This window comes from Embiotoca jacksoni, unplaced genomic scaffold (genome assembly GCF_022577435.1).
Source record: "Embiotoca jacksoni isolate LCO1_2020_lvr unplaced genomic scaffold, fEmbJac1.0.p SCAF_6, whole genome shotgun sequence".
Taxonomy (NCBI): Eukaryota; Metazoa; Chordata; class Actinopteri; family Embiotocidae; genus Embiotoca; species Embiotoca jacksoni.
Window position 1 is genome coordinate 9,732,868 of NW_027185414.1, and position 13,193 is coordinate 9,746,060.

Sequence of the window (13,193 nt, forward strand, 5' to 3'; positions counted from 1 at the left end):
TGAAGAGAGTTTGTGTTTGCATGTGGGTGCGCCTCCTGCATGCCCGCTTGTATAAAAGCAAAGTTAAATCGGCATCCAGACACTGCTGTGTTTGGTTGAGCCTCACAGCTGAGGAGAAAGACCCCAGCTGGCTTGCTTCATGTGCACTCAAACACACACATACACAGACGAGCAGCGTCATCACACACGTGTGTGTGTGTGTGTGTGTGTGTGTGTGTGTGTGTGTGTGTGTGTGTGTGTGTGTGTGTGTGTGTGTGTGTAGCTCCTAGAGGAAGGCAGGAAGGATGAAGGAGACAGGAGGAAGTACAAAATAAAAAAATAAAAAAGGAGGATGAGAGGACAACATGAAAGACAGAGGTATGAGGAAAGGAAGTAGAAGATGTGGAAAATGAAGAATAAAGTGCAGTGTTTGGTCAATTCTGGTAAAAACAGCTGAATGTGATAGAGCGAAGCAGAGAGGGAGAACTGAAGCTCTTGTTTTCACCCTGTGCAGGTAACAGCATGTCCTGCCCTCTAGTCCAATAACTGGTCTGTTGGACGCATCCAAATTGAAAAGCATGAGTGCATCTACCTTATTATGTGCATCGCTCTCTCCCTTTCATTTCCCTCCCCATATTCCATTTCTCCTTCTCACTGTTGTCATTTGTCTTTTGGCCTCTCTGTCCATCTGCCTTCTTCTTCCTCTCCTTTTTTCTCATCTTCCCTCCTTCCTCTCTATTTTTTTTTCTGTGGAAATGTCAGCTACCTCAATACTAAAATCTATTCAGCTGCAATCAATCTCCGTTACTTCAGCTTTTTCCTGAACTTGCTGTTCAGCTTTTCCTTGAAAGGTCAAGTACTCTTTAGATAACTACTGTGTGACCTGTACATTCAATAGACAGGATTCGGGTCAGCATTCATACAAATTATATGTGCCCTATTTCCCTCTCATATGATGCATTTGGGTGTTAAACGATATGAAAAGTAATATTCTCTTTTCTTTCTCCACATTTCTCTCTGCACATTCTCACTTGAACTACACATATTCTTCTGTCTCTTATGTGCCATCTCTGTGGAAAAAAACATGGACATTTCATCTGTGATGTTTCCTGTTGGTTTTTGACAGGGCCTTTTGGAGCCTGGAGTTTGTGTTTACTGCCAACTGTGATCTTGTCAGTAGTTTAGAGCCAGAAAAACAGGTTTTGGCAACATTAAGTGTAGCTGATTTTGGGACGGCAAGGAGCAGTTGTAATGCCAACTCCAAAAGTCATTAAAGATACAGATTTATTTTATTTTTGATAGACTTAAAATGAGCTATTATAACACCAATATGTTTTTATAACTTGATTCCACTGTACTTATATATAGGTGGCATTGAATGAAAAAAATTTATACAAAATAAAAAGTCTGATTACAGTATAGGTTGATACTGAAATGGATGTTTGAAAATTACAAACATCTATCACACTATATTAGCAGTTATTCAGTTATCACGACAAAAACATATTTAATGATGTGTTTTTGAAAAAAATATTATGAACAATTAATTTACTGAGAAGAATCATATGCATTGACTTCATTTTTCTGTACTTTAGGAATTTATTGGCTTTCCTAGTTGACCTCTATAGTGTACTTTACCATCACTTCAACATAAAGCCTCAGTGGTTGCTGCTTCTTGCTTCTCCCTCTTCCTCGCTACCTGTTATGGTTCCTCTCTCCTCACTCTACCATCCATTTTCCCCTCCACTTTCATCTCTCTCTCTCCCTCTCTCTCTCTTTTTCCCTGGTAGCCTAGGCTAATTGTTACATGGCTCTAGCACTGAAGTCGCCCTGTGTAGGAAGCGTGGTTGATTGCCGCTGGGTCTAACGCAGCATGGGGGAAGGGGAATTGAACAAGCATTGGCCGTCAGAGCTGGTTAGCTACACAGAGCTCCTGTCACAACTACACTCACAATGCAACCTGTTTACTACTCATGCCCCCCTGCAATTACCAGCTCCCCAGCAGGGGCCAAGCAGGCGCCTGGGGAGAACTAACACTATCATCAGAAAGGGGGGCAGAAGAGGCAGGGAGTGAGAGCCCCATTAAGAGGCTGAGGCAGGGTGGTGGGTTAGTGACAAGTCGTGGAGCGATGAGCATGGTGCGAGCATGTGTGTGTGTGTGTGTGTGTGTGTGTGTGTGTGTGTGTGTGTGTGTGTGTGTGTGTGTGTGTGCGTGTCTGTAGATTTGTGCATGCTTGTGAGTGCACAGGTGAAATGGTGTGGTTTCACAGAAAGAAAAAGAGGAGATGAATTTAGCAAATGAAAGGCAGGTAATGGATGTTTAGTGTTATAGGGCTCTTGAAAATCAGCCTTTTTCTATTAGTCTATAAACCCACCATTAAAATGATTGAATCAATGAAGGAAGGAACTATTTACACAATAAGCGGTTGTAACAAATGGATGAGGACTTTATGGTGCTGGGAAATTAAATAAAAGTGTATAATAGTATTGATGTGTTGCATATATAGTTGCATGTGAATCAGCCTGTCGCCATGACCTGGCCCCTGACTCACAGGGACAGTGGGGCAGTGAAACAAGCAGCAGCACGGGACCCCTACAACACAATGCTGCCTCTCAACTGTCACATGTTAAACAATGTGGGCGCCATCTGAATTTGTTCAAGAGATACCCAAAGAGAGATGGAGCTTCAAACATTTTAAACACAACATTTTAATATAGTTGCATGTACGTTAGCATGTCAGCCTTAATGACTTGAGTTTTCAGCAATACCTGGTAATGTGATAAATGCTGTTAACCTCAACACTTAGGAGGGGAAACCGTGAAGAATTTGCTGAAACTAACATGATCTTTGACTGTCTGAGAAGATATTTTGGAAGCATTTTTTTTTTTTTTTTAAATAAGAATTGATGATAAAACTTTAGCCAAGGCTACCAAACTGTGTCTCAATATATTCAGGCTATTTAATCAGTTACCGCAGCTGCACAAATAACAAGCAGTTCCAGCATTACATAGCCTGGCACATCACTTCTTGTGGTCCTCCTCTGCTGTCAACAGACATTTCTTTTAATTAGATTGCAGCAGATACTGAAAATGTTGTGTATCTCTCAGCGACACAACAATGCCACATGCCAACATTGTTGCAGGTTAAAACTCTTCAGGGTGGAACGTGTCTCTGGAAAGTCACTGGTGCCTGACCAAGATAAGAAGGGCCTCGTAATATAATATAGTAATTTTTGTTTTACAAATAATAACAACAGACCCTCTGCAGCGCCAGAGACTACAGGGACAGGTCAAAAACGTGTCCGAAAAGGAGAGCTAATCTCTTAATTGTCAGATGATTGGTAATTTACATACTAATTGTGGTTGGCAGTGTCAACTCTGAGGATGTGACAGACCTAAACAGCAATGAAACATTGAGGACATATTTTGTGGTTGTTGATTTTCTCCGTTTCCCCTTTTTTAGAGTGACATGGATTAGTTGAGAGACAGTGTGTTAGGGAGCCCGTACTACCTGGACTAACTGTTATAAAACTCACGATATGTCCCACAGACTTCACTTTCTCACAGGAGTAACTGACAAAATCCTTTTTTCCCCTTCCAATAACCCTTATTGGTGGAGTATATTATCCGCAGTGCATTATTCATACACTAAACCAATGGTTAATATCTCAATACAATTTTGACAGTTTTAAATGTGTTACACCTTCTTACCTATACCCTTCCCAGATACTACAGTTCTATTTTATCTAAGTCCCCCTCCAACTAATCCTCCCACCATGGTTTTCAACCTCTCCACCATAATTCATCAGATACTCTTGGAAGCCATTCCCACTGGAAATCTCATCATCCATCCAATCATTCTTTCATCTTTTTTCTTGCAATCTTTCCATCTCTCCCCATCTTGGTCTTCTCTGACAGTGGGAATGGCTGTAGTGAAAGTCAGCTGTGGTCTAGAAGTGGAAGGAGTTTTTTTTTGTTGTTGTTTTTGTTTTTTTATCTCTTTCTTCCTGCCCACTTACACTGCACATCTACGCGGATGGACTTGATGGCAGCCACCCCCACCCCGTTGTCGGCCTTGCAGTAGTAGCGACCCCCCTGCCCCTTCTGGATGCCCTCGATGCGCAGCGTCTCGTTGTAGGTGGATGTTTCCTGGAACTTGTCTGAAGCACTGCCTGTTGTCTTTGTCCACCGTACCTGAAGAGAATGGGGGATTGGAGAAGACAAAGATGCTGTCTGAGAAAAAGTGCATTCTACGGAAGGACAGAATCAGTCAAGTGTAATCGCAGAAAGTGGAGACGGCAACAGAGTGAAAGGCTATACAAGACACTGTGACATTTGATTTTCAACAAACGTCTTGATTTAAAAATACTGTAAGCAAAAATGCAAAAAGCACCTGTCTTTTCAAACAAATCTTGATATTCATGCACACCTCTTTTGATTACACCAATAAAAGATTATAGGTAATGGTGACATACTAACAAATCCAAACAAAGTAAAATAAGTCACAGATGGTTCTTCAACATTGTGTAACGTTGATTGAAGAGTAGGAATGGGCTGTAAAAGCAGTGAGTCACTGCCCTTCTGGTTGAAAGTTTTAGTTATGTCTTTAATTTGTGTCTGTAACCACATCACTGCAATCAGGGAAGAGGCTCAACTGTGGCTGCCCTCCCAAGAAAAAGACAGTAATGATAATTATAATCATATAAGTGTTTAATTATGTGCCTGGTAGTCATGACAGCATTCTCAGCATCCTGAGATCTGTGAAACATGTACTTCTGTACTTCCTCAAGAGGCATGCCACTGTAGTCAGATCCTTCAGCTTTTGGCAAGTTGGTGACCTGAGGCTGCTCCCTACTTTTTAAGGGTTTCCATTTAATAGTTTTTTGAAATGCACAACCTGAAAAATGCTCAATGAACAGGTTGTTAAAAACACACCTATAACCCCCCACCTCCCATCCCCCTCCCAAAAAAAAGGAACCCAGAGTAAATGATTTAAAAGTACATCATGTATAAAAATACTTTTTAAGATATGAGTATCCATAAAGTGGCTGTGAGCTGTTGAAATGAATGCCTTGTGTGAAGCAAATTAGGTGACGAAAAGCTACGTAAATAAAAAGTGCATTCGTACGACGGACAGGAAGAGTCTTAATTTCACAGGGCATGCCATTAAATTGGTTGAATAACTGATCCAAATTATAAATGCAGTTATCTTTTTTTCAAATCTCTGACACTAAGCGCTGTACTCATGGTCTCCATGATGCTCAGACCATTAAGAGTTTTGACAAACTCTATATGGCTCGTTCACGCTTCAATTATCCCATCAAGCCATGGGAACGCTGCACGGCCATCAGCTACATGATACGTTCACTCGAATAATCAAATGCGCAAACACACACTCTTCAGAGATGCATAAAAGCCTGTAAGCTCATCTGCATTGGAATGTTATTCTTGTGTGTTTGTGTGTGTGTGTGTCTGCACAACTGTGTGTGTACAGTCCATTAATCCCTATTAACCCTTCTGTCTGGTATCAACCTCAACGAGACTATCAGCCATGTCCCGTTGAGGAGGTCAGAGAGGATAATAGGCAAAAGTCACTGATACGGTGTGTGTGTGTGTGTGTGTGTGTGTGTGTGTGTGTGTGTGTGTGTGTGTGTGTGTGTGTGTGTGCCTGTGTGTGCCTGTGTGCGTGTGCACATGCAAATGTTTGTGTGTAGTAGCGTTTCCTGTTTTCATGCACATTTGTCTGCCTGTGTTATATGTACACGGTATCAGTGTGTTTTTCCTTTCTGCCTGTATGTGAGTGTGTGTGTGTTGATTAGAAAGCAGGTTATATGGATTAGCGGATTATCAGGGCCTGTGTAAATGCTCTCTGTCTGTTTATTCAGCTCTGTTTGTGGGAGGGATTTGGAGGAGGCAGGCTGCCATTGATCAAACCAGCCAAGGTGAGCAATGAACCGAACCCCGTCTCTCCACGGTTTAGTGACTCCAGTTTGCATGCGTGCATGTGCGTTTGTGGACCTTTGTGAGAGACAGGAAAAGGGAGAAAGGGAAAGTGAGCATGAAGTGTGCATCTGTGTACTCTTGCTTTTATCCTTTTCTAGTCAAGGATTAAAAGATGAGAGAAAATCTTACAATATATGGACATTTTGTTGGCTACAGCTTTGGAGAGGGAACCTTTTAGAGTTATTCATAGGATTAGAGTTCAGGAACATTAAGATTAGGCTCAAGTATAACAGAATTCTAATGACTAGATTATGTGATAAAGGTTTTAGAAGAGCGGAAGATGAATTATACTGTTTTTCACTTAGAAGTAGTTATTGTGTGCTTCCTGATGTGCCTCTTTTTGTGTGTGCGGGATGGAATTGTATGAAATCAGAATGACATATTGCACTCAAAATATTACAAGTCAAGGCGGAACTGAAGCAACATGTGTGGTTACAATAATAATAATACTGCAGACAATATTGTTAGAGAAGGAGATCTCAGGGTAAATTGCAGGTGAGGAAACAGAGACTAAATGCATACGGGAAGAAAAGCAGTAAGGGCTGCTGAGGAAAAGGAAGCGTGTGAGAGCGAGAACGAAGGAGAATGAGAGGGAATGCTATATACAGTATAGCTGGCAGCTGTGTGATGGGGAGAGAAAAAGTGCATCACACTGGGAGTTGCTCCATCGGGGTGGCAGATGAAGCAAAATAGAGAGAGGTGATATTGCGAATAAAGGGGATATTGTGTGCGATGCAGATGACAGCCAGGGAGCAAAGGAGCCTTTATCTGCCTGTGACACCAGCAGCTTAGAACCATCACCTGCTCTCTTTCTCTGACCTCTTTCACTCTCCCTCCACACCTCTTTCTTCTCTCAATAGATGTTTTTTTCTTCCCTTCAGGTCCTGACGGATTGGTCTGGATATCTCTGTCCTTTTTCTCTCCCTCATCTTATCCTCTGTCTGGGTGCTTTTCTCTACGCCATTCTTTATTTCTTTACAAAGTAGAGGAAAGCCAAACACTGGCTTGTCATCAGATATTGTGTCCAAACACACACCCATTTACACACATGAAAAACACACACATTCTCCCAGACTTTCTCCCACACACACACATGCTGGGAGATGAAGACATATTTGTTGAGTCAGAGACTTTTGTAATAATAGCTCTTACATTTGGTTAGAAGTGTAATGCGAAGGGAAGTTTTGGTGTCCCCTGGGATCCAGCTCGACATGAAATGCAGCAGGTTTTGCTCGCTGTTTCTGTATTCAGCTGGGGAGCTGTATGCTGTCTAGGACAAAGATGTTTCAACAGGAGAACAGAAACAGAGCAGAGAAAAGAAGAACAGCCTTGTCACAGTATTGCGAGAGGAAGCTTAGGACCTCTTTGTGTTTCTATGGGAGGGTGGGCGGAAGGAGGCCATTAGGCCCCATTCAAACTGTGGTCCTTGAAGGATGCACTAAAATATTGGCCAGAACTAAGTGAGCTGGTAAATTTTCCATTAGCGGTCATGTTCTATGTGATCATCATTTGCAATTATTCCATTTTATAAAACATTTGTTTCCAAACAGTGATTGCTTTTTCCAGATTAGTCCCTTGATTCATAACACATTGTTGGCTTGTTTAAACTGTTATGGAATAAGCAGTTTACAAATGGGGTATGGAGTTTAGTACCTACAGCATCTAGTCATACATTTATTTTGAAATACATTGAGACTTTACAAGGTATTGTTCCGTTACCGAGTCTTTTCAATACACAAATGTTGTGTCAAAATCGTCTTTCCATTTGAGGCTTAAAGCTGAAATCAGTAACTATTGGCACATTCAGCTGCAGTCTTCTTCAGCAGTGTTCATACTGCAGCAAAGATATTTTTGTTAAGTTGTTGTGGAATGTTTTGTGGACTCCTGCCGTTTATGTGAATGATATACGCAGACTTCATTGCCAATATCAAATGTGATGCCACCTGACAAGCAAGTCAACAATTTCTGAGCAGCTCACATCATCTCCAGCCACAGTAAATGTGCTGAACTCCATAGTAGGGACAGATATTTTAACAATACCAGGTCCCAGTTTATTAGGTATATACACCAAACTAAATCTACTGAAATCCAAAAACCTTGCAATAAAAAAACCCGTTATGAAGCCTGTAATGCTCAGCCTCCAAAATGTCTATGGAGTTAAATCAACATGTCTCTGACACATTGTCAAGAAAAACTGAACATTATGACCCTTATAAAAGCAGGACTTGTTGTAGAGATGGTGGACTGGATTGTATTGGATGTCGTGTATTTTTTAAAAAGGCAACAGATTTAGATTGAAATCAGTAAATCTGTTGATGTGAAGGGAAACAGAAAAACAGCACATGCTAATTATGCGTGATGTATATGGATCTGAAACAGGGAGATAAACATAGAGACAACGTGGGCAAAGTGAGGGTGATGAGGGAGAAGAAGGCTAATGTGCGTCAACTTCAGTGACAGTTAAGTGGCCTGCAGCTGTCTGTATCTCTGTCCTCTTCTCTTTTCTGTGTTTTGTGTTTGTGTCCGTGTCTGTCTGTCTGTGTGTGTCCGTGTCTGCCTGTGTGTGTGTGTGTGTGTGTGTGTGTGTGTGTGTGTGTGTGTGTGTGTGTGTGTGTGTGTGTGTGTGTGTGTGTGTGTGTGTGTGTGTGTGTGTTTTCTCAAGTCCTTTACCTCTTTGGGACCTTCACTGGTATAAACACCGACCAGGTCAGGACCATGAGTTCTCATCGGGAACAAAGCTCGGTCATTTTAAAGCTAAATGTAATTTCTGAGGTCCTGGTTGCAAGCCAGCTGTCTAAACTTGTGTGTGACTGTGTGTGTGCATGCTAAAGTTGTTTCCATCTCTAACCTTTCTCTCTATCGCTGTATTACCTGTCCCTGTACAACTCTAAAGTTGTTCCTCTTTCACCTCTCATCTACTTTACATCCCCCTTATCTCACACACATCCCTCCATCTCCTGATCTGTCTATAAACCTCTGACTTCACTCCTCAGTGACACACATCACATAGGATCAACAGGATAAAGCAAGCATAGTCGAGTGGCTGTCAGACCCTTTTGCCCTGCTGTCCAAACTGGAAACTGTCAACACTACATAAAGCATGAGAGGTGTCGATATTGAATTAGCATTTTGCCTGGAAAAAGGAGGTTGAGAGGGTTGTAACACATTTCTCTCTATGTTAACATGCTATCAATATTCAGAATACAGCTGTCACAAATGATACAAATACTGCTGAGAAAATGCTCTAATGTGATCCTGAATTATTAGGATGCAGCTGACAAACTGAACAGGTTACCTGCCTTGTTCCATGTCTAATTTCATTAAAATTATGTGGCTGCTGATATACATTAATTTAACAACATCCCCTCCTCCATTGTTGTGAACGCTAACTTGATATTAAATGTAATTTACTCTCAAAACAAGCACAAAGCAGAAGCACTGGGTAGAATACCACCATGGAAGTTAAATCCGTCTTTGTTTGACATCACTGTGAGTAACGCTTAGCTTGCAAGGCTTTCCCCCTCTCTATACCACAGCTGCTTCCTGGGGAGTTAGAGAGTTTGAATCCTTTCTACTCCCTCCCAGGATCTCACAGAGAGCCTGCTAGGCCTGCCTTCTACAATTTTACTAACTCTTTTCTTGATGTAACGCCAGCGGAGTTGACGATACAGTGCTTTATCCATCCAACTGGCTCACTTACCGTGAATAGGCTTAAGATGGTAATCCTGTTATCGGGGAATACTTCTTGGCACGGACGGAGACCCACACACACACAAACACAAACGCACGCACAAGCAAAGAGGATGCAACAACTGAGGGGAAGTGTGGGAGAAGAACAGAGAAAATAAGCAGAATGCACAACGCAGTGACAAAAGGAAGGAATAGTTCAGGTTGACAACAGCAGCTTGAACTGATAAACACTGTGAAGTAATCATCCTCGCTTTGCTTTGCAAACAATGGCTAAACTGAATGACTTAAAACGACAGGATGACATACAGCATAAGACAATGCACTGCTCCAAGGAAATATCTGTTTTAATTATCTGTCACTGGAGAGCAGTGACGGAAGGGGAGACAAAAGCATCGGAGAAGAGAGTTAGAATGCATGGGTGGTTTAAAGAGTAAAAGACTAGAGTGAGTAATAAATATAATTTCAAGCATCACCATTTGAATGGATGTTTGTGTGCTGAGTCAAGGCATCAGGTGGTAAAGGAACAGGTGAAAATGTGAAGGCAGAAAAATTATAAAAAGAATCATGAAAATGTAAGGAAAAAAATGAAATCATAGTAAACGACGTCAAAACAATTAGAGGGAGTATGAATCACTTTTTTTTATCAGCTGAATGAGAAAGAAAATGTGTTAAAAAGTGGAAATGAATAATGTCAGTTAAATGTCATTTTGATTATAGTATCTCCCTGGGAATAATAATAACATAATTGACAAGACTACTTTAAACAAGTGGCGTAACTCGATTATCGTCACAAAGCTTGTCAGTAAGCGCTTATGCATGTCATTTCACGTATCCTCATGTATCTAAAACTGAGCTGCAGTTGCTGCAGTCTGTTTACACAAATACGTATACATGTACCACTGTGAAACACCTCCCATCCCTCGGTGCAGGGATCACACAAAAAAAGTTCAATAAAACTGACTCATTGATATTGAACACGCCATCCCTCTCTCTAACCTTGTCATACAATATGCATGCCTTTATCGCTCTTTTTGCCTCTGTAATATGATCCCGAGGCTGTGATAAAATTACAGGAGGCAGAAGAATCATCAGCCTTTATGACACTGTCATGATCTTGGAAAGAAAATATGAATTACATTTATGTGTATTTAAACTGATGATGCATATTTTGCTTGTTTATGAACATAGATTAGAGATATTACAACACTAAAATTCAACAGATGCTTCTGCCTCAAAAACACCTCATTTATAAGCATTTTCCAAAAATCTACCTTCTCCCATTTGAAAAAAACTTTCATAATAAAAATGTTTTGGACATGTTTCAGGAGTTTGCTTGCGTTTGCTTGGCCATCAGATGGTTTGAGTCAGATTAGAACAAACAGTGGCTGACAGAATCCGCAGATATACGCAGCTCTATCCAGAGTGTCGACAGCACTCAGCAGCAGCCGCTACCTTACACGGTCTGCCCATGTTGGATGTGTTACTTGTAGTGAGCAAAGGCCAATTAGCACAAGCAAGGCTTTGGATAGGTGAATTTGAGCCCTTGCTCACTTTGAGTATGTGCAGAGCAGATGATGTCATTGCTGAGTGGCATGATTATGACAGGCTGCTGAGTAATAAGACATGGAAGGAGGGGTGGGAAGTAAAGAAAAGCATGAGATAACTGTACATACAGCATCTATTGAAGCTTTACAATATTTACAAAGATAAAAGGTCCCCAGATTCAGGTACAAAACTCGAGGCTGGGCACAAGTTACAAATGAAACTTGAGAAACCAAAATGGCCCAGACAAATGAGTTCCAAGTAACTAATTTGCTAGTTATTCTCTATGTGCACCTCTAATCTCACAACTAATTTCAGAAGCTAACAGATGAGGTAGGCATGCACTGCAAAAGAATCTGAGCCACTGTATATACCTGGCTTCAGTGATCCTGTCTTCGTCTTTTAATACATCCATGGTCATTCTTTAAAAAATAACTCAATCAACAAGCAAACACATGCATGACTCGTCACTACATTAGCAATAACAAAACTTAACAAAACGCTACATCAAACTTCTCATATTTCAAAAGTAAGTACTCAAGAAACACTGTGTTATGAGCCTCTTGAATTGAATAATTGAATATTACTTCAAAGATTCAAATAAAACTTCATACAGGTAGATAAAGGTCTGTCTTCTTTGTCTAGCCTCTATTCAATATCGAGTCTACTTTCTTTCCTGTGTTTCATTTCAGTTTGTGAGAAAAGACACATTTAGACCTTATCTTTATTATTTAAAGCCTCAGAGATGGGCTTGTCTATAATGTACAGTGTGTTGCCATGGCAGCAGACACTCTAGAGACATTCAAACATACTGAAAAGGTATGGAGGAGTCCAGTACATAGTTGCACACCTAGACACATCACCGGTTTGAGTGTTTTTGTTTTGAGATGTAATTTGATTTAGTCTCCGTTCTCTCTCACTGCTCAAGTAGTCAAGGACACTGATCCTCACACTCACACAGAAGGAGCTCGGTCCTGATGTGTTAACAGCTTCTGTTTGAAGAAAAGGTGAAGTGAATGGATATGTAAACATCATAAAAGCTGAATTTTAAAGTTGCTTTCATCAGGTGTCGGATAAGTGTTTGCAGTGAAAGTGTGGATTAGCCAACTGAATTTAAGTTTATTATATGCACCTTTACACTACAAGCCAACAGAGAGCTTAATAAGAATATACAGAAGCAACACAAGGTACATACAAACAGTTTTTTTTAAACTATGGAGGATAAATTTGCAGGGCAGTTAGGGGCAGTGCAACATATGAATATATTGTCCCAAATTTAGCATAATCAAGGGCCGCAGCAAATAGAAAAGTCCTAAGCACCATTTTAAAAGAATTTCTGCGGTAGACCTCAGGTTTTCTGGAAGTTTCTGATCTGAGAAGTCTGGACAGCTCATAACAGCAGCAGAGCAATAATTGATTTTAGCCTTAAACCATTCAGTGCTTCATAAACCAACCAATTCCTTGATATACAGCAAGTAAGGGTTTTGCAACTGGAGTGATGTGATTTATTTTTCCTGGTTTTAACGAGGACCATAGCAGCAGCATTTTTAATTAGTCCTGGTCAAAAATGATCAAACAATTACGTCCTAGTAGTAATTCAGATGGTTCAATACAAATCAACTTTACACTGCTACAAAGTGGCTGCAGGATAATTGCCATAAGCTCACACATGACCACAGTTAGACCACCTATTCCTATTATGTTATAAAACTAACTGCAAGCTATGTAAATAAAAATCGAGCTGCAATGATTAGCTATTTAATGGGTGAGTCAAACAAACAACATGTTTGAAGACATAACCTTCAGCTTGAAATTATAATGGACATTTTGACAACCTTTTCTGACATTTTACTTAACAAATTAATAATTGATCAATCAGGAAAATGATCATTTCTTGCAGCCGTAAATTGAAGCAAAACCCCATTAAATGCTGTTGAAAACTCATGTGATCCAAAAGTGATCTGAACCAGGTATATAAT

At 40.6% G+C, this 13,193-nt stretch overlaps 1 protein-coding gene across 2 annotated transcripts in view; it reads right to left on the reverse strand.

The window, feature by feature from the left end:
- The window catches only part of LOC138213083 (MAM domain-containing glycosylphosphatidylinositol anchor protein 1), a 171,109-nt gene that overhangs the window by 99,793 nt on the left and 58,123 nt on the right, over nt 1-13,193 (reverse strand). For both annotated transcript variants that reach the window (XM_069173935.1, XM_069173934.1), the window contains exon 4: nt 3,999-4,173. In XM_069173935.1, the coding sequence (XP_069030036.1) occupies nt 3,999-4,173 (175 nt within the window). The remainder of the gene's footprint in view (nt 1-3,998; nt 4,174-13,193) is intronic.